General features: G+C 35.5%; 1 protein-coding gene across 1 annotated transcript; it reads left to right on the top strand.

The window, feature by feature from the left end:
* The first annotated feature begins 198 nt into the window (after positions 1 to 198).
* MXD1 (MAX dimerization protein 1) lies at positions 199 to 26,372 on the top strand. The gene is made up of 6 exons (XM_074287196.1): positions 199 to 689; positions 1,838 to 1,937; positions 8,519 to 8,548; positions 22,746 to 22,860; positions 24,123 to 24,282; positions 24,853 to 26,372. The coding sequence occupies exons 1-6, from the start codon at positions 608 to 610 to the stop codon at positions 25,038 to 25,040; spliced, it is 675 nt and encodes a 224-aa protein (XP_074143297.1). The 5' UTR covers positions 199 to 607; the 3' UTR covers positions 25,041 to 26,372.
* The last annotated feature ends 919 nt before the right edge of the window (positions 26,373 to 27,291 follow it).

Below are 27,291 nucleotides of genomic sequence, written 5' to 3'. Positions count from 1 at the left end.
GATGACATCATCGTAGCGGGGATGTTTAAGAAAGATTCACCAATGGTAGATAGAGGAAGGGGCGTGTCTTCCATAGTAATTGGCCAATGCCAATGAAGTGAAAAGGGGGCCCGGTTGCGGGTTGCTAAACCAATGAAAACTTGGGAAAGGAAGTGTGGGGCGGAGTTATGGGGACCGGTAGCCCAATAGGAACTTGGGGGGGTGGGGCCGGGGCCTTGTCAGGCTCGCCCAACCAGAGCGAGGAGCGGAGCCCGCGGGCGGTGCCACGGTGCCCTTCCCCAATAGGGCAAGGGAAGGGGCGGGGCGTCTAACCTCGTGTCCAATGAGGGCGGCCGCCAAGGCGGGCCTGTCAAGTGAAGGAGCTTGGGGGGGTGGCTAGGGGGTGAGTCGGAGATAAACACTCGGCAGTGTAGGTGGCAGTGCCTCCGCTCCGGGTCCTGTCACAGTATTGGTGTCTCTGTCGCCCCTTGGTCGACCCCCAGGGATCGTGGTCCCCGGCGTTGTGTGTGTACTGGGGTGACCATTTCACCGTCTGTCCAGCGGACGGGCAGCGAGGCCGCGGGCGCTGGGGGTTGGTCCCGCGGCTCCGGCCCCCGGTGGATGCAGAATGGCGGTGGCGGCGGCGGCGGTTCGGATGAACATCCAGTTGCTGCTGGAGGCGGCCGATTACCTGGAGCGACGAGAGCGAGGTGCACGGGGGCGGGGAGGACTCCCGCAGGGGTCCTGAGTGGGGGGTGGCTCGGGGTCTGAGAGGGCAGTCAGTGGGGAGGGAAGGCAAGCGGACTGAGACGGCAGTAAGCCACGGGGTACGGGGGGCAAGCGGACTGGGGGGTCAGGCGGACTGAGGGGGCAGCCACCGGGATGAGGGGGCAGGCACAGGGGCGGAGCCCTGAGGGCTCGAAGCCCCGGTCGGGGAGGGGTGCCCGGGGCCTTAGAGGGGAACACGCACGGGGAAGGGAGGACTGGCTGGAGGGACCTTGAGGTGCAAAGCCTTGGTGGGGGCGGGGAGCCCTGACCGCTCCGAGGGTTGTTGGCGGAGGGCAACACCGCGAGCGCCCCAACCTCCCCCTTCAACTCGGGGCCAGGGGTGGGGGTGGGGGCTGGAGCTTCCCCATCCTACAGCGGCCCCCATCTCTCACCACGAGGCAATGAATGGAATGGAAGGGTATAAGAAGAGGGGGGCTGCGGCGGGGTAGCCTGGTGCGCGCTGCATCTCCTGTCTCCTCTTGGGGAGGCAAGCAGACCTGTAGCTCTCACCAAAATGTAGAGAGACACCCCTGGATTTACCTCAGCCAAGTTCCCTACCCATATGCCCTCCCCCACAGAGCTAACCACCCACTTACGAATGGGACTCGCTCCTACATCACCCTAACGTTCTCCCCACGCTTACAGCCCGAAGGTCCATTCTACCCCGCCCCCCCTCCATTCTCCACTTCTCTGAATCCTGTTTGTCTGAACCCTTCGCGCGCGCGTGTGTGTGGCTGTATGTGTGTTTTCCTATTTCCAACACCATCAACCTGCTGGGTATTTAGTATCAGAAACATCTGGCTTTTTGAGCGTCGGTGGTGTGTTTTGTTCTATTTCAACAATGAGGATCTGGAATCCTCCTTTCCACCTGCCTAAAACTCGGAGCATGTTTTTAAAAATGTTGAGGTTTTTTTTTTTTTTTCATTGTTCTCTGAATTCCACTTTCATTTGTTTTAACATATCCCTTTAAGAAATAATAATAAAAGGAAATTATTGCAAGTGTGGGGGATGTATCCTAGATGGGGGAAGTAGAGGAAGAGAGATTGAACGATCTCGGATCATTTACTGACTGAATCCTCTGATTTTCTAGAAGCTGAACATGGTTATGCCTCCATGTTACCATACAATAACAAGGACAGAGATGCCTTAAAACGGAGGAGCAAATCCAAGAAGAATAGCAGCAGCAGCAGGTGATTTGAAAAATATATCTCTTCTTTAGTCTATTATCTCCCTTCTGTGTACACTTATACTGCAGAATACAATTGCCTCTTGTGACTACAACCCTGTAAATATAATCTGTATATATCAATGATAAAGTAATGTACAGCACAATCTCAAGTCTGTGGGGAAAGCATTTCTTTTGTTGGGATAGAAGAAAAGAGAATTTAAATTTCTCCAGGTGGTTTTGGGGAGAGGAAGATTTATTTGTTTTGTTTTGTCTCCCTGTGGAAAGGGGATTGGGGGAAAGTGCAATCGACTTGAGGGGGAAGCACCAGCAGTGACAATACTATGCTTTCAAAAGCTGCAAATTCAGGGCAACTTCTCTGTAATTGGAAATGCTAGACAGTGTCTTTCCTTTGGTTTGTTTTCATCGTGAAGGATTTTTCCCCCCCTAAACAGATTAAATTATTCAATTTGGCATAGGAAGTCATAGGATTTCTCATTTGGCATTTAGATTAAATGGACTGGTTCTCTTTTGGGGTTGCTGATTTATTTACTGTTTCTGCCTACTAAGAACTAAAGAAGGGAGCTTTAATGATTGAAATCTTGGCATATATCTTGTTTTTCAGGGCAGGAAAAAATGTTAAAATGGTTCAGTTTTTCATTGTGGGTAGCAATCAGAAATTGTCAGTAATTCTTGATTGGTTAAGAATTTCCTTGGAAAGTGAATTTGTCTAAATTAGATTCAGGCTGCTATGTGTAAAGTTGAATGGACAGTGTCTGAAAATTCTGTTTTTTTATGGAGCCATTGAACTATGACTTCCAAGTTAGTAAATTAAAAACATTCACATTTCTGTCACTGGATTAGAGATTCATGTGACTTTCCAGCTACCTTTGTTTTGGGATTTGGGGTTCTCCCCCTCATTAATAGCTCCTTAAAGTAGTTCCATCCAGAAAATGTCTATAGAATAGAGCAAATCACTAAAGACTAGGAAGCTGACATTCACTTAGTAGTCTCCTGCCTTTCCAGTCTTAGTTTACACCATTGTGTTACAAATGGAACTATAAGATGTATGACACACACATACATGTGTATGTTATTCTTTTAGTTCAGGAAAACATGCTAAGAGTAAATTTGCTATTTTCTTGATATTTTTCTTTCCCTTACTTTAACATTACATGAAGTTTAGAGCTGCTAATATTTATGTAATATTTATAGCTCTTTGAGAAAAATGCCATTCAAAGTTGTGGCAAAGTGGTAAGAAGCTGAGACTTAAAAGACAGACTAAAATACCATTTCTGCTACTTACTCAACATAATGTAGCTTTGAATATGAGTCAAATAACCTCCTTCACATCTTTAAGTCTTATTTCCTTATCTGTAAAACTGGGATACCTAACTATAGCAATATGAATTAAATGAAATCAATTATGGGAAAGCACTTTGTTATCTGGAAATAATGTGAGTATAACTTAATTTATTTTATACTGTAAAAAATAATAAAACTAAGTCAACAGAATGTACCCTCAGAGGATAAGGATTATTTGGTTGTTATTTTTATATCCCTAGTACCAAACACAGTGCTTAGCACAGAGAAGGTAGTAAATGCTTGTTGAAATGAATTAAAACCATGAGCCATTTCATGACAGAACAACCATTTCTTTATTTGGCTTTTGTTTTGTGTTTGAGGTTTTGGGGTTGGTTTTTTGTTGTTGTTGTTGTTGTTGTTGTTGATTTGTTTTTACTATAGATTTAACCTAGTATATCATGTTTAGAAGAAATATTTGTTTTCAAATTATATTTTTTGAGGAAAATGTATATTCATTGTTCTTATCTTTGTCCATCTTCGATTTTCAAAAAAAATTCATGTTATACAGATTATACTTCAAGATGGCATTTGCCCACATTATGATTTCATAAAGGGTTATTTTTATGGGATGAATAAGAATGGAAATAAATAATATGGGTTCGGGTTCAAGCCAAGTTCATAATTGGAAAAGTTTTTTTTTTTTTTTTTTTTTTTTGCAACCATTATCATTCTTAACTATTACTTCTGTCAGTAGACTTTTTTCCACAGAAAATATGGAAACATGAAGTTTACATGATTTTTACTTAAATGCATACTATCTGAAAGTTTAGACATGTTCAAGGATTTTTAAGAGAATATAATTAAGTCTGAAGATAGCACCAAGCAATTGCACGAATGGGTTGCCTTATTTAAAATGTGGTCATTTTCTTAGTCACCTGGTTCTGTAATTGCCCTACCTAACCAGTGAGACTTTTCACTAGGGAATGTAGTTTGACCCCTTAATTTGAATAGGTATTGCACACAAGTCCTTGTTAGGGTTATAATATTGCTTTTGTTAGGAGGTGATAGGATGAAGTTGCTACTGTATTACATAGCCATGGAATGGCTATTTCTGTTCCATGTTCAGTGGTTTTTATCTTTATTATTTATGGGTTCCTTGTTTTCTGGTACATGTAATGAAAAAGTAGCCATTCAACTATCAAGATAAGTTTTAACTGTATGTCAGACCTTCTTGGGTCTAGCATACCTTAGCACCATGAAGATAGTAAGCATTTAATAAGAATTTGTTAAATTGAAGTTTAATTCTATCTGTAATGTTAAAAAAAAATGAATAATGGGATTTAAAACTGGAAAGAGATTTTAGGATCACTTAGAACAATCTTTCATTTTCTAGATGAGGAAACTGAGGCTCAGAAGGAAGTGCCTTGCCCAAAGTCAATAAGGATGATTATAAAGACTGTATCATTGAGAGCTATTCAAATAGAATACTAAGAATTATTGGCTGGTGGTATTTAGAAAAGACAGTATCTGCCTTTAGATTTTTGGAATGAAAGAAGGTTGATTGTGGTAGTTGCTTTTCCCTATTAATGTTTTTTAATCAGTTCCTTGCTTCAGATTGTAGGCCAAAGCATTTTTGGAACATGCTTTGCTAAACTGAGGCAGATTTTAACAAATTAGTGGATGAGTAGTTGAAAGACCAATAACTATCTTTATTTCAAGATGGCAATAAAAACAACTGACTGCCTTTGGAAAAGGGAAGCATTTCTGTAACTGAGTAGTATTCCCAAGAGTCTCATGTGGTTAAAACTTGAGAAATAGACTATAATTCTTTCCTTTTTTTTTTTTTAAGTATTATCTTTTTTTATAATGGAGAAATTTGACATTTATCAAGATTTTGCAGTAATCAAATTGAATATAGAAAAAGGCATATGTTCTTCAGTTGACGTAAGATATTAGTAACTTGTTTAAATAACAAGTTTAAAAGAAAATGAGAAATATTCGCCTTGGATTTTGTTTTAGACATTTTAATTCATCAAATAAAGAACATTTCAGTTAAGATAAATGACTATAGTTTAGCTATAAGTTCTTTAACACATTTATGTTCAAAATTATTTTTGCTGCTTTGTGTACTTGTTTTTCTCTTTCTTCTAACTTGTAGCTTTGAGAATAAGAACAATATCTTTATTTTCATGTCTCCCTTAATCACAGTATATTTACATAGACTTTTAATAAGTGTTGTTAAATGACTGAATGAAATGTGCTAGAGATTAGTAATAGTGACCCTCTTGGGAATTTAAAACTTCTAGTATTAGCAACATTGAGTAAACTGTCGAGACTTTTGTCGTTTTTCAATGCTGTACATGTTCAGAGCCTGAAAGGATATATATACTCTTTAGCAAAAAAAATTTAATTTTGATATCCAAATTGTAATTAAAATTTTTTACTTAAAGTAAATAATAAATTTATATTTAGCATGCATATATTCTGTAGTTGCTTTTTAATTAGGATTTACTTCTTACGATGACCAGAAAAGCAAATACACACCCAGCCATTCTTTACCTTTGCCCTCTCTTGATTCCATCCTTTCTTCCTGTCTATCCTCTATTAAATATAGTTCTTATAACCAAGAGAAGAGGACCTTATCCAGTTATAGCCATGCCAGAATCATATGTACAGTCAAAAACATACTCTAATAAAATGTAAAATTTTATCTTTTTAAAAATTAAAATGTCATTTAGCTTTTATTAAGAAAAAAAAGTCTTCATCACAGGACATGTTCACATTTTTGTAAATTATGCCCATCCAGGTACCTGATCTAGGAAATAATTTCTGGATCATTACTTAACAATGGAATAAGTAACAAACTAAATGATAAACTGAATGAATTGTAACCTTCTGAATAATGAGTTTTGATATCTGCAAGTCTTTTTAATGGTAAACAAATCATCTTAAGACATTAAATCTTGATTTCCCTTTTCTTTCCTTTTTCATTAAAGTTTCATATTTTAGAGACCTTTGGGGAAGAGTTTTAAAGTTTGGTTTGAAATTTTCTATTTTATAGGTCACCCCCAAAACATATTGGAAACAGAATAAGCCAGTAACTAATATGAATGAACTTTTCTAGTCTACTCTGATTAACCCCATGCAATTTTCTCATGTAAGTGCTTACTTGTAAGACTGTAGCCTGAGGTTCACTCTATTGCTTCCTTGTCTTGATGTTGTTGTCATGATGCTGTCTTGTAATAGTCTATATCAGAGTTAGATTCAATTCCTATTTGGTGTCTTTAAAGTTCACTGAAACTACAGTGTATAGTGTATATTGGGGAAGTGCTGAATAAGGACCTAGACTCCAACCCATCTTTCCTGCTTGCCACCTCTGTGATCTTGAGCAAGTGACTTCACCTTTCTGACTTCACTTTCCTAATCTGAAAACAGAAGACTGGTGTAGTTCCTTACTATTCCAGATTAAAGGAAAGGTTATTCAGGAGACTGCTGACTTCTAATACCTTTTATAGAAACATTTTCTATATAATACTTAGAATATGCCTTTTTAAATTAAAGATCAACTAGAAAAGTACTAATATGTCTCTATCCTCTCTTTCATTCAAAGTTCTGAAAGCCCTTTTACAACTATTGCTCATGGATTCACACTTGTGCAGTGGGTAGTGTCAACTAGTAGTATTAGCCATATCTCATGGAGAGAGTTAAACAAGAGCAGCATAGTAAAGTAGTAACATACTTCCTTTCATATAATATGGGGTTTATTGATAGCAAAGCTGTAAATATGGTTTAACACTAATCTTCATCACTGGTTGGGCAAGCTCATAATCTTTCTTACATTGCATTTCTTCAGCTCTTTATTAAAAGGCATTGTATAGCTGTTCTTCAGCAGTAATTCAGAAAAATATGGGGGGTGTTAATGTAGTCAATAATAAGATTGCTATGAAGTTTGTTATATTCATTCTAAAATATATCCTTTAATCAAAGTTAAATTACTTGTTTTTGATGTAAAACAACTTGAGATTGATGTGCAATCCAAACTAACAAAATGGCATCTGATTTGATGCCTGGTATATTATACTCAACCTAAGGAAAAAATATATGGGTAGTATTATGCCACCCTAAATTCACATATGGCATAGGGTTATTTTTCTCTGTGAATTTAGTGCACATTTTAATAAAACTTAAGTAAGACATGCAATCTACCCTTATTGGACTTAGAGTCTAGTAGGGAAATAAGATGCACATACAGATAAATTTACATGCAATATTACATAAATATATTAGTGATAACAAGGAAAATGTTATTTGGAAGCTGAGGGGGCAAGTCATTATTGATGCAGTATCAAGAAAAGCTTTTAGGAAGAACTGGCTTTTGAATTTGGCCTTAAATGTTTAGGAAGTCATCAAGTGTAGAGATAATATTCTAGGCCTCAGGAAAATCATGGGCAAAGAAAAGGATGCTGGAAAATCTTAAGAATACTTCAGGAGACAGAGAGTGGTCTAGTTTAGCTAAGAAATAGAATGTGGAGGAGAATTACTTAGAAAAAACTTTATAGAAAAGTGGGGTGGTTCCAAATGGTGAAGGTTCTTGAATAATAAGCAAAGGACTTTGAACTTTCTTCTGTAGACAGTAAGGAGTCATTGATTTGTGTATAGGAGTGATACCATTAGAGCACTCAAGTACACTTTGTCCTTTTCTTTTAATTGCTTACTTTACCAAAAGGAAAACAGGTACTTCATAACTCTACTACTTTTCCTTAGGATAATATTTTGATACATTTGTTAAACTAATTGTTTTTCACTTTTTCCCCTCCCACCTTCCCACTGGAAAAAAAGAGAAAAGTAAAGCAAAACAAATTTTCATGTTGACTATGTCTAAAAATATGTATCTCATTCTGTATATATCATCCACCTCTGTCAGGAAGTGGGTAGCATTCTTCATAATTGGTCCTTCAGAAAAATGGTTAACTATTACATTGATAAAAGTTCTCAAGTCTTTCACAATATTTGCTTTTACAATGCATCTATTCATTTAAGTCTTCTAAGGTTTTTCTGAAACCATTCTATTTCTTGTTTCTTATACCATAGTAATATTACATGAAGACATTTTTCTAGTCCATGAAATAGTTTAACTGGTGATGCCTACAATGAATTTGAAACAAGGGCTGGTTGTTTTTCAAAATTCCTTTTAGCTTGGGCTAAAGTTGGTAGACTAGTTGTAATGGTAAACATGGTAATATTTCTGTGGTTATTCTAGGCAAGAATAATCTTATTATCTTTTTTCTCCCTTCTTTTCAGATCAACACACAATGAAATGGAAAAGAATAGGTGAGTTATGGGTATTTGATTTAAAAAACACATTGGGTCTTGATGAAAACTTTATTAATTGTTTGACAAATAACTATGTTTCTTTACTCCCTCTACGTCTAAAGAAAGATTTTGGAGGCTATATGTATGTGTGTGTGTATGTGTGTGTGTGTGTGTGTGTGTGTGTGTGTGTGTGTGTGTGTGTGTATGTGTGTGTGTGTGTGTGTGTGTGTGTGTGTGTGTGTGTAAGCTACATGTTCTGCTCATAGAATGGACTGTGCTAATTAGACATGTATCTAATTTCAAATGACCATAAGAAAAGGAGCTTCTTTTATGAAAAGAGTCTGGGATTTGAAAAACCACATTTCAGATACTGGTTCTGCAATTTAAATCTAGATGATGTTGGGCAAGTCATTAAACATTTCTGGGTCTCAGTTTCTTCATCTGCAAAATAAGAGTTTGACTAGATGACATACACTCTGAATCTTAAGGTCAAAATCCATTCCCTTTGTTTAGTATTTTCTGTGTGCCTACTCTACAATACAATAGTTTGGAGGATTTTTTTGCCTTTATATCTCCAGTGCTTTGCATATATTATGGGATTAATAATAAATGTTTATAGAATACTTTGTATATGCATCAGAATCTTTGACTCACTAGAGAGGGAAGATTTGGGAACAGAAAGATTCTTTCTAACCTCTCAAGCTAAGATGGAATTTATAAGTTTTAATAGAGATCATGTCTTGAGAGATGAGGATGTTTGAGACACATTGCAAAACAAATTTCTCAAATATATTAGCTTAATATTATGGCTTAGAGAGTGCTTTATCTCATTTGATCCTCAATCCTGTGAGATAAGAACAACTTTAATTATTTTAACTTTAAAGATGAGAAAACTTGGAGCAAGTGACATTCCCACAGTGGTATAGTTAATAAGGAGTAATAGTAGGACTAGAACCTAGTTCTTCTGAAACTCAGATTTCTAAAGAGCTATAATTCTTTGTACTGTATTGGCTCTCTCTTTCTATCTTTAGTCATTCAGTTTTACAAGTATGACTTAAGGTTATAGATTTCAAAATGGAAAGAACCTTTAGAAATTGATTCAAACACCTTCATTTTACAGATTAGGAAACTGGACTTCAGTGTAGTTAAATGTCTTGCCCAAAGTCACACAGGTAATAGATAAATAGCAAAACATGGATTCCAGTTATTGTGCTCTTTCTACTATATTGTTACTTCTGTCACAATAGTTGACCAGTGATAAAAGTCTATCTTTAATCTGTTTTGGAACAGCCTTGAGACTTTTATCTTTAGGGATATAGTTAACCAGAAACTTAAGTGTGTCTTGATTTCTAAGGCAAGAAGAAAAAGTGTGTCTTGTCATTCTTGGTATATTCATCTTTGTATTTTCCTCCCTTATTCACTTAGCTCTGTTGTGGATTTTAACTGTTACTTCATGCTGAAATTTGATTTCTTTTGGAGTTTTTATGCATTTTCACAATTTCAAATAGAAAATTCTTAACTCATTGCCAATCTTTTTTGCTCTATAGTGTGCTGTAGATGCCGCACAACAACTAGCTATTATCTAAGAAGCTAGAACTGAAACCATAATTGTGCCTAGGTAGTTCTAAGTGCTTCCAAATGACAATGGTCAAAACTCCATTGAAGATAATCCAGCAACAGGGGAATTTATTACCTCCCAAAGCAGCCCATTCCATTTCTGTTGAATATTTTTTTATATGATGCCAAAATCTACTTTTTGGCAAGCAAAATAAGCCTACTCATAAGATTTAGAACTAAGCAATCATCTTGTTCAGCCCCTTCGTTTTATAGATGAGGACATTAAAGCTCATAGAGATCAAATAATTTGCTCTGTAGCATATAGGTAGTAAATAAGAGAGTAGGAATTAGAACCCAAAACTTTTGATATAAATTTAGGATTCTTTTTATTTCACCATTATGCTATTTCCTCTACCTCATGATTGTTGTCTAAAGGATAATCTTGTACTAGTCTTAACCCTAGAATGTGAGTAATATCAAAATAAACAAACAAACAAACAAATAAATAAATAATGAAAGTAGCAAATCAATAGAGCTAATTTAGCTAAGCAAAATTTTGACAGCCTGGCCTAAGAAGAAAGGTTAGAGCCTTTGGTTCAGATGTTTAGATTTCATTTTTTTATGCTATTCTTTCTCTCCTCTCCATTAGGGTGAATAATTAGAATTTTACCATCCTGAAAAATTAGGTGAAAACCTACTAATGGGACCTCCCTGAGCCTGGTAGTTGAATCCTATTAATATCATCTAGGCTTCATAAATTCTATGGAATTTAGCCATTTGTATTTTCAGGAGTCACTAAAATTGAAATGTCTTTGTCTTATTAAGGAACATAGTAATTTGGGTAAATGGCTTGTAGCAGATGGTATTTATTTTTTTCATACTGTAGGGCACAGTTGTACTTGAATTTCTACAAAACTGAAATCTATAAAGCATCATGGAAATTCTATAATCAATTAGTGTTTTACTTGATTAGAATATCTACCAATGGAAATGTTGTACTGAACATCTCCATTTTAAATCATATTGATTTCCTTTGAAAAGGTGTTGGGTGTAGAGTCAAGAACTGCAATAAAGACCTGTAAACTCACACTACCTACCCGATTCTGAGCAAGCCACTTTTGTTATATGGGCACAGTTTCCTCATCTATAGCGTAAAAGAACTAGATTAGATAATATAGAAGATTCAGCTCTAAATCCTATGATCCTTTAATAGGTAAGGAAATGCAAGAAAACTCTTTTTAAAAAGATATTTTTAATTGAAACTCTAATTGATAAGCATTCAAATTTGAATCTTTCATTTCAAATGGGTCTAAGGATGCTAAAAGAAGATCCTAGAAATAGCTTTTTTAGATGGTTTATATATGTAAATCTACTTGGAATTAGACAACTAGACTAGATCATCTATGCCAGAGCCTTTTGACCCTATTATTTAATGATTTATTGCATAATTTAGGGAAAGAACTTGAGTAAACTGTATTCAAAACAGCCATTTTCATTATCCTCAAACATTTTTGCTCTCAATGTTGATTAGCCTTTGGTGCAGGATACAAATCCTTGGTTAGATCCATTTAAAATCTATGCTAATTAATTGTAAGTTCTGATAGTGGCTTCCTTGATTTTTGGTCTGGTAAATAACTGCAGATTTTATATCTAAAAGAATGGAGGTCTTCTCCCCTCCACCTCATCCCTCACTGGGCCTCATGTATGGCATTGTACCATGTTTATACTTTCCCACACCTTGACCACTATCAGAGCTTGCTCTAAAATATAATAAATGGAAATTGCATGGGTCCCTTATTGCAACATTGCTGTAACTAACCTGGTTAGTGCTGTACTTACAAGGATGTGATAATCCAGGTCTGATCTATGTTTAAAAGGGAAAGGAAAAATCAGGTATATATTGTTCAGTCTCCAAGTTCCAAAAAATATAATGTTTTTGTTATTCCATGTTTTAGCAGGACTTAGAGGAGAAACTGAATATGGAATTGTGGTTAAGATCATTGTGTAATAAATAGCACCTTCAGTTCTTATATATCTAATCAAAAGTCATTGTTGATTGGCTTAGAAATCATTAGAACATTTTTCTGAACTAAGGTAGAGTACTAATACTAGGGTAAAGAGGAAATCATCAAATAGCAACTATAAAGGACATATCTTTTTAGTTGTGATTAGTTAGGGCATACCTCCAACATATATAGTATGTCTTAACTTTCCTCTGGATAAATTCTCACTCAAGAAGTTAGTTCTAAGTTAGAAAGAGGCTTTAGAAACCTTCAAGAGAAACAAGGTGATAATCCACATTCTTTTGAAGAATGTTTAAAGCCTTTTTCTTTCCTTCTGTCTTTCCTTTGTCCCCAGTGTGTCTTGTGTGTCTGACTCCCTCTCATTTAAATACTTACATTTATCAAAACTAAAACTGGATCCTTTGCTTATTGATCATAATGTGGACTTTGGAGATCACCAGTATCTTTATATAACATTCATATTTCTGTAAGAAATTACAGAACTATTAATATGATAACTTTCATTTTCAGTATATGCAACTAACCCTACTTTTCCCTCATTTAACCTGGAAGAAAGAACAAGGAAAATATTCACAAAGGCCACACACATTTATACCCAATTGATTATTTTTAGTCTCTTCCTGTCCAGTCCCCAAACATCATACCATACTTATAAAGTTGTATAATTAGCCATGAGTGTTCACATTGTAATGAGCTAAAATATAACATCAGGAAAATTTTGCTAACTTGAGAAACTCAAATTGAGTTAGTAAGATGTTCCCCATGTAAATAAGGTAACATTTTCCCCACCTCTGGCAGTCATTATTCCATTATTCCAATATTGAACCTAGCATTATTGGGTTTGGGGTTCTTAATTTAAAAGAATAATTTTTTAGGAGTACTCTAATTAAAGGATGAAAAATTCTCAAAAATAATAGATCATATTTCATTAGTCAACCATAGTATTTTACTGCCCGTGATATGCAGAACATTGTTATTAGTCCATAAAGAAGTTAAAAAGGAAACATAAAACCTGGGCTTTTATCATTGAAAAACTTAATCCAATGGAAAAAGATGTGGTAGATGGGAATATATAAATATTTGTGTGTGTATTTGTGTGTAAGTATACATTCATAGATACACCCACATATAGATATATAAATACATCTATATCTAGATATAAATACAGGTACATAAAACTATCTAATGGACAGCTATATATACATTGAAATAATAAATATTTGAGGAAATTGGTAATATTATTTGACTAGAACAAGGCAGAGTTTTTATGGAGAGATGTCTTAAAAGTTTTTTAAATGGGAGCCAGGGAAGGGATCTGTTTTGGTGAGAGGAATGAAACAATCATTGTGGATAACATGTAATGACTTGGAGGTGGCAAAAGGCTAATTGTATTTCAAGCCCTCAACCATCTTTCCTATTTCACTATTTAAATTATCTGTTAATACCAAGCCTTTATGCTATGCCTTAATCCTACTTTCCATGCCTCACCTATAACTGAAAAACTCTAATAAAAGGGAATATTTTATTTAAATGCTACCTCAGTGAATCTGGGATTTTGGCCATGTGGGTTCTCTCCATCAGTATATAATGCAACCCATCCATGCCTCTTCTTTGTATATGTTTTTTGTTTGTGTTCCACAGTAGATTCTCTGTAGGAGATACCACCCATGTGCTTGAACTCTTTTTTATCTTTTGTGCTTCTACCATGACTCTTGGACTGCACATCTGTTATCTCTTGCTCTTATCACATTACCAATTTACCTCCTTTCCAAATAATATATTTCCTCTGGGATGGCCCTTATACCATACTTCTTGGGCATAGGTCATCACTGAAATGATACTTCAGCCCACTTATATCCACCAGGTCACTCACTTTTCATTCTTAAACTATAGAAAGTATAAATGATTTTTTTAACCAAGTGTGCACCTCAAAAACAGAATAAGGCCTGATTTGGCAATCCTAAAAGAGTTTACTCACAATCAGCAATTTGGAAAAGTCAAGAAATACTTTGAGGAATGACAGAGATGAAAAATATAGCTCCATATATTGTCTGAATTCAGTAGCTAAATGTAGTACCCTGAGTTAATGGCATTTATGGCTCACTCTGATCTAATCCCTTTGAGTTACTTATTCCCAAGCTTCCAAATTTTTCAGCTTGAAGAGACAACATAATCAAAATATGAGTGAAAAGGTCTAAAGACTTAAATAAGAAGTATCAAATTTAAAGTTATTATTGATAGTCTGTTCTGCTGTCTTGTCTACCTGTAGTTTGAATCTTGGTTAAGAGGAATGCTTCAGTATGATAGAATTTCCTTTATGACTAGCATGAGTCATGGAAAATGTATAGTGGAATTATATAGTGTGTGAATTCTTTTTCCCCCCTCTTTTCTTCTTAGGAAAATGTCTTTTTAAAACATTCTTTAAATACCATGCCTGTTGTCCAATTTGATTTAGTGTACATGGCTGCACAGGAGGCATTGGTAATATAAGTTGAGTTCTAATTGCTAAATTAAATTTTTACTAATTGTATCATAATCTAACATTCTTACTGTAATGAATACTTTAAAATTAAGCATGAGATTTGGATATTTATCAGCCTTTCTAGACCAATCTGTTCTAATAAAATTCTCCTCTAATAAAGCTATTAGATGCAAATACACTATAAGTATAGTGGGATCCCAGTTCATTTCAGAAAAGAAGATATAAAGATCTGAAGCTACTTATCTATCACCCACAGATTCACTCTTTGCCACAAGAAGTCAATATTGAGAGGAAAAGAGAAGGAAAAGTTCTAGCTAGGTAATCCCTCTTATCCAGTTTTCCCATTTCTGTCATCTGACCTCTTCTATTCATCTTCTGCTTTTTACTTTATATTATAGTCATTTATATATGTTATATTCCCTCCTAGACTTTGATGACAGGAACTATAGTGATTTTTCTTCTTCATGGGCCCCAGTGCCCATCATTTATTTCAGTACTTAAGAAACCTATGATACAGATTGCTTCCTATTACTTTCACTTCCTTTTACTCCTTTAGAATTATTGTGGTTGAAGAAATTATCACCTTAGATAGACTGATCCTCAAACAAAAAATTAAACCATCTATTGCTAAGTTTACACTTGAAGATTTTCTAACCAGATCAAAACTTACATTTCACCTGCTTAGCTATCAGAAACCCATAATCATTTTCACTTCTTTATGGGAAATTAGAATAGGATCTTGGAAGAGACATTCTACTTAATAAGCATTTAATAACAAATGTTTGTTAAGTTGAATTGATCTTTGATCCTATCTGCCTTTTCTTATCCAGAATAGCTGTGTATTTTGTTTCTTGCCTACAAATGTATCCTGAATTCTTCAAGGTTAAAAGGCTAAAGTTAACCTAAATTCAGTTTAACCAACACTTTATTAAATATCTACTATGCACAGAGCATTGTGCTATATGTCAGGGGAACTAAAGACATGTAAGTCATGATCTTTGTCCTCATTGAGTTAACTGTCTAATGGAGAGATGGGATATATATGTAATAACTAAAATGCCAACTGTAACACAGATATATAATAGAAATATTGTTTCTGTATCAGGTTTGAAAAATGAGGGGTATCAATGGAAATCGTGTTTTCTGACTTGATGTCAATAGGCCTATGGGTTTAGTTGATTGATATCCCAACCTGAAACAGCAGTGTCTTCAAAGTGCCAAAATAAAGAAAATAATCTAAGGCTGTATCATTAGAAGGCTAGCGTCCAGATCAAGGGAAATAAGACTCATAATGTACTTACTGTACTAGTTAAATAACATTTAGAATATTGTATCTAATTCTATATACCATATCACAAAGGGCAATTCAAGAATTAGCATATTCAAGAATTGATTAGACTTAGAATAAGATAATCTGAATGAATAAAGTAGAATGGTAAAATAGCATAAACTCTGGATTTACAGTTAGAGGACTCAGGTTCAAATCCTGGCTTTGTTCCTTAGTGTGATTTAATCTCTCTGGGCCTCAATTTCCTCATCTGTAAAAAAGGCTGAACTATAAAGTCCCTTCTATCTCTTAATTTGTGATGTCATAATTCAAAACTGAAAAAATAGAGACTATGCAGGACACAAGAACAGTTGAAGAAACCGGAGATGGTGCTCCTAGAGAAGAGATTTACTAAGGACATGATAGCCGTTGTCAAATATTTGAGTGGCTGCCATGTGAGGAAGGATAATACTTGCTTTTGTGGCTCCAGAGAAAAGAATTAGAAGAAGGGAAGCACATTTTGGATTAATATAAATTAGAACTTGTTCACAAGTTTAGAAGTATCCTGAAATGGAATAGGATGGTTTCATAAGTACTGAGTACCTCATTTCTGGAAATATTAAAGTGGAAACCAAAAGACATGTTGAGCAAATTTATGTATGGAGTGGATGAATAGCCTAGATGATTCATAATTTCTTTTCTGCCTCTAACATCTTTCAGAACTATATGTAATTGAGCATTCCTTTGCATGTTTCTGCATTTGAGTTTCAAATCTTGCTCCCTAGAACACAAGAGTGAAGTTAGAGTGTATTTGAGCCTTTGCTGTTGAGTAGTTTAATTTCCCTTCTAATTGTTCTTTCTTTATATCATTGACTGAGAAAGAATCTTTCCTCTTTTACATATTAACTTCATGTAAAATTAAGATTAAAAAAAAGTTCCCCTGGCATAAACAAGATTTGTGTTTCCTTGGAAATGGGTCAGACATTCCCTTAAATCTTTTAATTCCAGAAGATTTTAGTCTCCTTTATAGAATAACAGCCTACAATTCTCATCTGCCTAGTAAAATTCAGTTTAGTTCTCATCTGACTTAAAAAGAAATATTAAATTGCTTTAATTATCTTTATTTCCCTAGCAGTAATCACCCTTCTGCAAACAGAAACAAGTTTGAAAGAATTCCCTACTCAATAATCTGCCCATACAGTAGTGTTATACCTGTCATACAGATCTAGAAAATTTGAATAGGGATACCAACTCAAAATTTTGACATCCTCTAGTGTTGCCTCCAAGTTTCCCATAGAAAACACATACACATACACATACACATACACATACACATACACACATGCACACACACATATATGCACACACATACTCTTGTACATATGCACTCTGCCAAAAAAAAAAAAAAAAAAAAAAAGCTTTAAGTTTAGAGGAATCAGCGTAACCCTGAAATCAGAGGAGAACTAGATTTGAATCCTGCTTTTGGTCTTAATACTTTTATGACTCTGAGAAAGTTATTTTATACCTCCTCTGGCCTTGGTTTCATCATCTATAATATGAAGAAATTAGACTAGATGGGCTCCTCTGAGGTCCCTTTTTAGCTCTAGATCCTTGATCCAATGATGTAAACTAGTCATTAATTGACTTCCATACTGGTAATTCTCCATACTGTTGAAATAAAGGACTAGACCAAAAAAATTAGCTACCATATGAGCTATGTTTGTTTCTTCTAATTGCTAATCACAGTTGAGGTCAAAGGTAGATTGGTCCATGAAGACTATTACAGGGCAAAGGTATGTTTAGAATAATTAAGTTGCCCTTTCTAAATAGTCAGCAGGTAAAGAGGCTTTGCTACAGATGCCTATAAAATATCATGGAGCTAAAAATCTTCCATTTCCCCCAGGGACTATGATCACATTTTCATACATGCAAACCCAGTTTGTGAAAAATTACCACTTGTATCTTTGGCATATATTAAAAAGAAAAAAACAAACATATACAAAGAAGAGAGAATTAATCTTGATTTGTTCTTTGACAGTCTTAAGATATTTTTACCAAACTTTATATTGAACGATATAGTTGATTATAGAATAAAATATATGTCTTATTTATGATTTATAGAGTTCTAGAAATGGTTAAAAAGAAGAGAATGTATTCCTGGATTTTATCCTTTTATCTGCCCACTACCCTCAAAATAATTTACATATTCAGATATCTAAATACAACAAGGAAAGATGAATATAATAGTGCTGCAAGTTATATTATCTATGCAGATGCCACCCTACCATCCCATTAAGTTTAAAATGGCTTTGATTTTGGTTTTGATCAGCTTTGATTTTTGTTGTTATTCATTTGGAAACTGATAAGTTTTGAAGTGAGTAGGAAATCTTATCTGTGTGAAGGAAGAAGTAACTACACTGTCACATGGTATTTTCAATAAAATAATTGATTTTTCTAAATTTTATCCAAAATAATCCCTTACAGAGTAAATGTTTTTCACCTGCTAATAGCTGTTTTCTGTGTTTTATTTTTATTTTTATGTGGTAATAAGGCAAAGTAAGTTGATAATCTGATTCCTCACTTATAGGTAGTGAAACATTCCCAATCTGAAGATTTTCAGAGAAAATGGAAGGCTTATGAAGGGATGGTCCTTTTTATATAGTCAATATTTCCAACTCCAAACTAGTTTTGAACTCACTTCTATATTTTATAACTAACTCCTTTTTAAAACTTGTTTGATATTCTCTACTAAGAGAATAGTTCACTTTCCATACTAAGTGAAAATCTCTAAGTCATGAGGAGAACTGAGGATCATACATGCTGACCAGTTGGCCTTCTCTAAACATTGTTTTCCTTTTGTTAGACCTTGAACAATGCCTTTTTTTCACAAGGTCACTGAGTAAGAGGGAAAAATCCAAAAGGGGAAATCAAGCTTCAAGTGAATTTAACTTTGCCTATAGTTAAATTACTTTGCTTATAGACTACAGTGAAACCTTCTGAAACCCAGAAAATTATTCATGTAGTACCAGAATAGCAGTGTTTTAGAGTTGGAAGGTCAATAAGTCTATCCTATTCTATATTCTCTTTATTTAATAATGATAATAGGGTTTATAGCTTCTGCTTTAGCACTTCCAGTGAAGGAACCCATACTGTCACATGAAGTGCCCTTTTCCATTTTTGGATAAGCTCATATTCCTAATTCTATCTTATGTTGAACCAACATGCCTTCTTATAACTTCTAGCCATAAATCCCAATTTTGTCATCTGGAGCTATAGAAAAGAATCCTACATCTTTTAGTTCTTTATAATTGTCCTCCATCTTATCAAATCGATCAAAATATATTTACATACAAATTTTGCACAAAATGGTTACTAGTATTGTTACAAAAAGATATTTATGATACTGTCTTTGCCCTCAAAAAGCTTATTCTCTAATGGGGAAGTATAGATTTGAGAAACTAAGGATATAATAGATGTCATGATGTCATGTGTCTTCTGTCTTGTCAAAATGAGTATTATCATTAATAAAGTTTGAGTTTAGGGAAAGAAGGGATCAATTTATGTTAGAGTAGACTTAGAAGGCCTTATAGAGAAGTATAAAGAAAAATCAAATTGTAGTAGTTGTTTTTTTTTTTTTCTTATATCCAGAGAAACTGGTCTAGACTGATTCTTAAATTTTGGCATAATAAAGTCCAAACTAAGGTATCATTTATCTCAGAGAAACCTAATGGATACTGTGAACCATACACCATATGTCAGTAAACTATTCTTTTTTTTTTTTTTTTCTTGAGGTAATTGGGGTTAAGTGACTTGCGTAGGGTTTCACAGCTAGGAAGTATTAAGTGTCTGAGATCAGATTTGAATTTAGGTCCTCCTGACTTCAGGGCTGTTGCTCAATCCACTGTGCCACCTAGCTGCCCCCAGTAAACTATTCTTACCTAGCACGTTAAAATATAATTTTTTTCTTCTCCCAACTTTTTCTCCTTACCTCTCTGTTTTATTCAGTCAAGTCCTGTGGCTTGGAGAGAAGTTATGTGTGACTGTCTCCAATATATATAGTGACACTGACTTGACAACAGTTTTCTCTTGCCAAACCTCAGCCTTAAGTTACTTCCATCATCTACCTCTTCCATTCCTACTGAAGAGTTACTGAACATAACTGAATGAAGTTTCACTATTGTGCAAATTGGGTATATTAAAAATTCTTGTTATCCAACCTGAACTTGGCCCTCATTGCATCAAGGTACCCTTTTTATTTCTTCCTAATTGATTCCCTATATCTCTTCTCACAAGAGCTATTCCAAACCTTCTCTTCTCTCTTTAAGCCTCCTTTCCTACTTTCTACTCCACTAAGCTGAGTAGCTTGCTTGTGACTTTATTGATAAAAATGAAACCATTCAAAGAGAGCCTCATTTCCCACATAAGCTTTCTCTCCTTACATTCTCTTCATCTCAAAACGCCTTGACAGCAGCTCCTATTCTCTCTTCCTTCCCATGATATGTGACCCAAAAGTGGCCTTTTTGCCAAGGCCAGTCATATATATAAATATAAATATATATATATATATATATATATATAAATAAATAAATATATATATATATATATATATATATATATATATATATATATATATATATATATATATATAATCCCATCCTTTTCCAACATAGTATATCATTCTCTTTCTCAAATCTTCAACTTCTATCAACTAGTTCTTTTCCTACTATATGTACATTCAAACACATCTAGGTCTCCTTCATTCTTTTTTTTTAATTTTTTTAGGCTGGGGTTAAGTGACTTGCCCAGGGTCACACAGCTAGGAAGTGTTACGTGTCTGAGGCCAGATTCGAACTCGGGTCCTCCTGAATTCAAGGCTGGTGCTCTATCCACTGCACCACCTAGCTGCCCCTCCTTCATTCTTTAAGAAAAAAAAAAAAACCCTTCACTTCTACCAATCCCTTAAGCCATCAAACAATATATCTCATCTCCTTCTCAACCTTGAAAAAGCTGTCTACACTCCACTTCTCAGTTACTTCCCAACTCCTTGCAATCTTACTTTCAACCTCATCACTCAACAAAAATTTCTTTTTCCAAAGTTTCCAGTGGTCACTTAATTGTCATATCTGTTCCTGATCCCAAATTCCTAATCCTTCTAACCTATATTCTGCATCTGACATTGTTGATACCTTTTCCTCCTAGATTTTTGTTATACTCTTTTTTCTTGGTTTGCTTCCTACCTTCCTGATCACCCTTTCTCAATCTCTTTTGTGAGCTCTTGAACCACATCATGACCCTTAATTGAATATTCCCCAAGGTTTTGTCCTGCGTCTCTTCTCCATATATACTCTCTAATGGTAACATTAACTCCCATAAATTTAATTTTTCTCTCTATGCAGAACTGCATATCCATCTCTAATTTATCCTTCAAGCCTCCATCTTGCATTAATAATTAATCACCCATTAGAAATTTCATTGGATATTTCAGAGATATCTCAAACACAATCCATTATATATATGGCCCTTAACTTTCCCCTCATCAAGACTCCACTATTTTTATTGAGGGCACTACCATTCTTCCACTCTCCTAGATTTGTAATCTCAGTAACATCTTGGCCTCCTTGCTATCTCTCATCCTATATCACTAGTTAGTTGCCAGATTTTGCCATGTTTACCTCTACAATAGCTCTGATATCCAAGCACTTCTTATTCCAAACTACTAATACCCTAAGGTGTGATGTAGGTGAGTGGTGATAAGGGCTTAAATTAGTTTAAACCTTATCACCACTTACCTATATCATTGCAACAATCTCCTATTGGTCTCTCAGCTTCAGGTCTCTCCTAATTTCAGTCCATCCTACAAATTGTTGCCTAAGAAATTTTCTTAAAGCAGGTCTTATTGTATGACTCCTCTACTCAATTGCTTTCAGTAGTTTCATATTATCTTTGCAATAAAACATAAACCCATCAGTTTAGCTTTTAAATCTTTTTATAATCTGGCTTAAGCCTCTCTTTTCAGCCTCATGATATGTTACTTCCTGTTTTTCATTCTGAGATGAGCTAAACTGGCCTTCTCTTTGTTTCTCATACGTAGTATTTCATCTCGCATTACCATGCCTTTCCTATACCTGTCTCATATTCCTGGAATGCAGTTCTTCTTTCTCTTCCTCATAGAATCCCTCTCTTTCTTTAAGATGCCACTCGGTTACCATCTTTTACATGAAAACTTTCCTTCCTACTTTCTCCAACTTCTAGTGCCTCCTTCTTAAATTATCTTATATTTTTACTACTTTTTTCTATTTGTATTTATGTTGTATGTAATTTGAATACATTTTGTTAATGAATACATTAGGATATTTATTGCATAAAGGGATTGTTTCGTCATTTGTACCTAGTAGCTAGGTACATAATAGTAATTTAATACCTGTTGCTTAATTGATTGACTACAATAAAGTACTTCTTTCTAGTCCTAATTGGAGACTATTCTGTGTCTGTTTAAAAGTATACATCAAAGACAAATTGAATAGGATCTTAGCCACAAAGTATCTTATTATTATGAGGATATATATGTATTTCTGATAAAATGATCCTAGAAACATAATTCCAAACAAGGCAAACATGATCTAGTATAGCCTATAGGATGTAATGGTAGCACCTATCATCATCAAAAAATTATCAGTATTATAAAAGGGGTTTCACATTATAGACAAGGCTCCCAGTACTTACTGGTTTTTATTCAGTCATCTGATGGGAAAAGAAAATTGATTTTGCCAATATCTTTTCCAATGATACCTTTAAAATCTATCTTGTCCTGATACCATTTATCTTGCTGACTTGTCCTGCCTGATCTTGTATTCTGAAGTGCAAATGTGACTTTTTGCATTGCAGACGTGCCCACCTTCGCTTGTGCCTTGAGAAGCTGAAGGGGCTCGTACCACTTGGACCTGAGTCGAATCGTCATACTACTTTAAGCTTATTAACAAAAGCAAAGTTACACATAAAGGCGAGTGTACATTTGGCTTCCTTCCTTGAATTTCTAACTGTCCAGTGAAAATTTTTCTTGTTTATGAAGGTCTGGACTGCTTAACAAATAGTTGATATGAAAAATTGTGTTATATTCATTTTATTCTGTATCAAGATTCCTGCTTAAGGTATATGTACTTCCTCAGTAGGATAAATAGTGGTTTGACTTCTGGTTGATAAGTCTCATAAGATAACACTGGGAAAAGACACCATCATTTAGAACTTTTCTGCTCTAAAGCAGAGGTGTCAAATATGTGGCTCCTAACATTCTCTAGTGAAATCCAATCTACATTAAAATGTAGTTCCTAGCTGATTTTAATTCTTTGATATATTAATGAAAAAAGAAATGTATAAACTTGTATGATTTTCTAAATCAATCACAGGAGTCCTTTGTACATTTTAGTGCCCCCTCTTTTTATTTGAGTTTGACACTCCTACTCTACAGAATATTGTTCTGATGGCAGGGATGTGGCAAGGTGGGGGAGGGATGTGTTAAAATGAGTACTCCCTGAAAATGTAAATGATGTCTGAGCTCTTCTGCCAGGTGATTAAAATAATGGTTTAAAAGGAACCGTTATTATGGGCTTTAAAAGAAGTTAATTTGATACTTAACGTGACACAAAAAGTACTTCTGTAACTGAGGGAGACATGCTGAATAAAAATGACTTTAAATTGAGGTCTGTTTCTCAAGACTTTTTAACCTATAGCTTCTTCAAAGCTCTTCCAATATTGTGAGACTTAAAGTACAGTGTGTCCCCTAGACACATAATACAGATCTCAGAGCATTCTTGACCCCAAAGATAGGATGCTGGGCTACCAGACCACATTCTTCAGCGGGGCAGGTGGTGCAATTGGAAAGAGCACTGGAAGTGGAGCCGCAGGGCCTGGCTTCAAGTCCTACCTCGCACACTCATTGCCTGTATGACCTCGGAAAAGTCACTTACCCTTTCTGGGCCTCAGTTTCCTCATTTTAAAAATGAACTAGAAGGAGTCTGTGATTCCTTCAAGATCTAAAGCTGTGATCCCTATAAGGAAATGATTATTGATGTCATAGACATTGGAGGACAATACCAGTGGCTCCCCAATGAGCTTCCTTACTGAGATAAGCAAGAAAGTCAAGACACCAGAAAGCCTTCTGGGGACAGGAGTGTGTTTCAGAAATGAGACACAGATTCAAGGTAGTTAATTACTGGTTTATAAGCCTAATCTAAGGATTCCTCTGAAAACTCCTTTAACCTGCAGAAGCTTGAAGACTGTGACAGAAAAGCAGTACACCAAATAGACCAATTACAGCGAGAACAGCGGCACCTGAAAAGGCAGTTGGAGAAATTGGGCATTGAGAGGATAAGAATGGACAGCATAGGATCGACAGTCTGCTCAGAGCGCTCTGACTCAGATAGAGGTGAGACCCTCTTTTCAATGACTGTGTTTTCATTTGAAATATCTTCCCTTCGCTCTTCCACATCCATATTTTCCCTTCTCCATGCTCCACAAAGTAATACATATAATTCATACAAATAATAATGCTAACTGCTATTTTCCTAATACTCTCAATGTTTATAAATACTTTCCTTAACAGCTCTGTGTGAGGTAGGTAGTCCTAACTTACAGATGAGACAACTGAGGCTTGGAAGGAAATAAAATAACCTACCTGTGTTCATACAGCTAGAAAGTGTCAGAGCTAAAATTCAAACAAAGCACCTTTGACTCCAAACCCAGGACTTTCTATAATAACCACGTTATCTCATCAGCATGATGCAACCTAAATTGAAAAGGAGGACTGGCACTCACCTGAAGAACTTAAACAATGGCTAACAAGAATTATTTCAGGAAACAATCTTTTTTCCTTCAATTCCTCAGATACGTTCAGGGAGGGAAAACAGTTTTTACATTCATTGGAGTTGGGGCCTGAGTTGTCTGCTCTATTTTGACTGTGAATTCCCTCAACTCTCCCTTTTGCTCTTCTCTATAGAAGAAATTGACGTGGACGTTGAAAGCACAGATTATCTCACAGGCGATCTGGACTGGAGCAGCAGCAGCGTGAGTGACTCGGATGAGAGGGGGAGCATGCAGAGCCTCTGCAGTGATGAGGGCTACTCGAGCTCCAGCATTAAGAGAATAAAGCTACAGGACAATCACAAGACTTGTCTCAGTCTATAAGAGACGGCTCTAGCAGTGGCTGCCTTCCTTATGGTTTTCCCTCTCGGATCTTATTAGGTAGTGTATTGGACCTTCCCACAATTCCCTTGCACGTAAATTTCAATGTACCACCACCTTTACCCAAATCAGCTTTGCCTAAGTTTTCAAGAAAAAGTGCATAGGGTCGTGGGTTTACAAAGCTACTCTCTGGAGCACACATCTGATTGCATCCACTAGCTTCTCTTTCTGTCCATAAAAATTCATCTCTGTGAGACTGTACATTCCAACCAAATTTTGAAACATCCAAGAATATTTAGACTTAGAGCCAACTCCCAAATATCAGTAATTTCCCCTTTTACTTATTGTCATCATTTAGTCTTCTCAGCCTATCTTAAAATTTTCTGTTTGCTATGTTTATGTATCTTGTCTAGCAAAATTGTCCAATTGTGACTTCTGTTCAAAAAACCTGAAGGAACCAAACTTTTCAAGTTGAGATCCTAATCTCAGAACTATGAAGTAAGCTTTGAAAAGAGCATTTAAGAGCGCTTAACTGTGTGCCTCACCCCAGGTTTTCCTGGGAATGCTAGGAAAAAAAAATCCCTAATCCTCTGAAAACTTATCCCTCAAATACTGCACATGAATTTCTCCAAACCCGTATGTAGCCTTGGGCAGCATATCTTGCTTTAAACCAGGCACCTCGACGCGACAATATGTCTTCGGGGTTACACAACTCATCAAGTTTCTTGAATGTTTTTTCTCACCAACTAAATGGTACAATCTATCCCCATCTCATGCTCTGGGGATTGCACCATATTATTACTGAATAGTGCTGTCCCAAGACACATTTATTTTTCCTCAAAGTTTAATACTAATTGTCTCTGGGATAATTTTTTTTCTACCTCAGAGATGAACAAGATGATCTCCATTTCCCATTAGCACAAAAATGATTATGCCTCTTTAAAAAAAAAAAAAAAAAAAAAAAAAAAGCAACATTTGGTCCAGTTCCAATCTATTTTCCTATTTAACCTTCAGCAATAATTGTGCTGTAGAGCTAGCTGAGCTAGCTTCTGTCATTAATGAAAGGAAAAGTTCACATTGCTACTTTCTATGTTGCAAGTAAACACAATGGGATAGTACAATGTTACTACAGTTCCTCACCTTGTTGAATTATTTTTAGACACTCCCAGAAACTTGTTTATGGAGGCTTTGGGGTTGCTAATTTAGAAAGCTGATTTTTTTTTTCCTCTTTGGCCATGGTTTCTCCCCAGCTTGGTCCCCCACTTGTAGCATTTTTATTTAAGCTTAACAGAGCACATGTATATGTACATAAACACATTAAATCTATAAATACTATTTATTCATTTTTATATAAACTAATGTAATGGAGAAGAAATTCTTAAAACATGCTTTTATAGATGTTCTGGAAACTTTGTATGTAGATATCTGCTCACTAAAATCTGTTCATTTCCCCTTAAATCTTTTTCTTTTGAACATCTTAAGGCCTTGATATTTTGCGCCTTTTGGGCTAATGTGTTCATTGAATTTGGACCATTCATAAGATGCATAAAACTAAAATACAGCAACTGGCACAAGGTGATTAGAGCAGTCCCAAATACCATAGAAACTTCACATTTATAAGGGCTATATAGCTTAATCAGTGATAGACAACCACCATGGGCTTTCTTGCTTGCCTGCAATCTTTACCATATGTATGTATGTTCAGCCTGATTATACATCTAGCTGCCTCAAATCATTCCATGTACTCCAAAGTAAATTCCATATAAAAATTCAGAGAGAGCCTATGCTCAGAGTTTAAAAATGATCAGCAGCCTAAATAAAAACAGATTACTTTTAGGCTCTTTTTTTTTTAATTTTAAAAAATATGGGAATTAGGGCTAGTGGATTACTTAAACTCCAAAGTCTCTCCTTGTTTTTCCCCTTTCTTTTTTGTGCTATTTAATTTTCTTTTTGTGGGGAAAAAGGGGAGGTGGGAGGGTGGAGTAAAAAAGAAGGATTTTTTTAAATAGCTGGAACTTTTTTCTGATTACCAGCAGAAGATTTGCACTGAAATACAACTTGTATGCCTTTTGCATTTATTAAGCCTGCTTCCTGAGTCCAAGCAGAAAGATAGTGTTAAGAGAGTTAGCTCAGCCTGTAACATGTTTGGAAAAGGTACAGATATACCTGCACTTTGAGGTACCTGCTCTGATGCCCTTTGCAAGACCTCACAAGCATTTTGTTGGCTAATGAAATGTTACATTTGAACCACCTT

Source organism: Sminthopsis crassicaudata, chromosome 2 (genome assembly GCF_048593235.1).
Source record: "Sminthopsis crassicaudata isolate SCR6 chromosome 2, ASM4859323v1, whole genome shotgun sequence".
NCBI classification, from domain to species: domain Eukaryota; kingdom Metazoa; phylum Chordata; class Mammalia; order Dasyuromorphia; family Dasyuridae; genus Sminthopsis; species Sminthopsis crassicaudata.
This window is presented reverse-complemented; position numbering and strand designations above follow the sequence as displayed.

Bases quoted from the DNA above. Each gene is read 5' to 3' on its own strand.
- MXD1 (XM_074287196.1), top strand. From the start codon at position 608: ATGGCGGTGGCGGCGGCGGCGGTTCGGATGAACATCCAGTTGCTGCTG. The intron at 1,938-8,518 runs GTGATTTGAAAA...CCTTCTTTTCAG, and splicing joins AAGAATAGCAGCAGCAGCAG to ATCAACACACAATGAAATGG. The intron at 24,283-24,852 runs GTGAGACCCTCT...TCTTCTCTATAG, and splicing joins GCGCTCTGACTCAGATAGAG to AAGAAATTGACGTGGACGTT.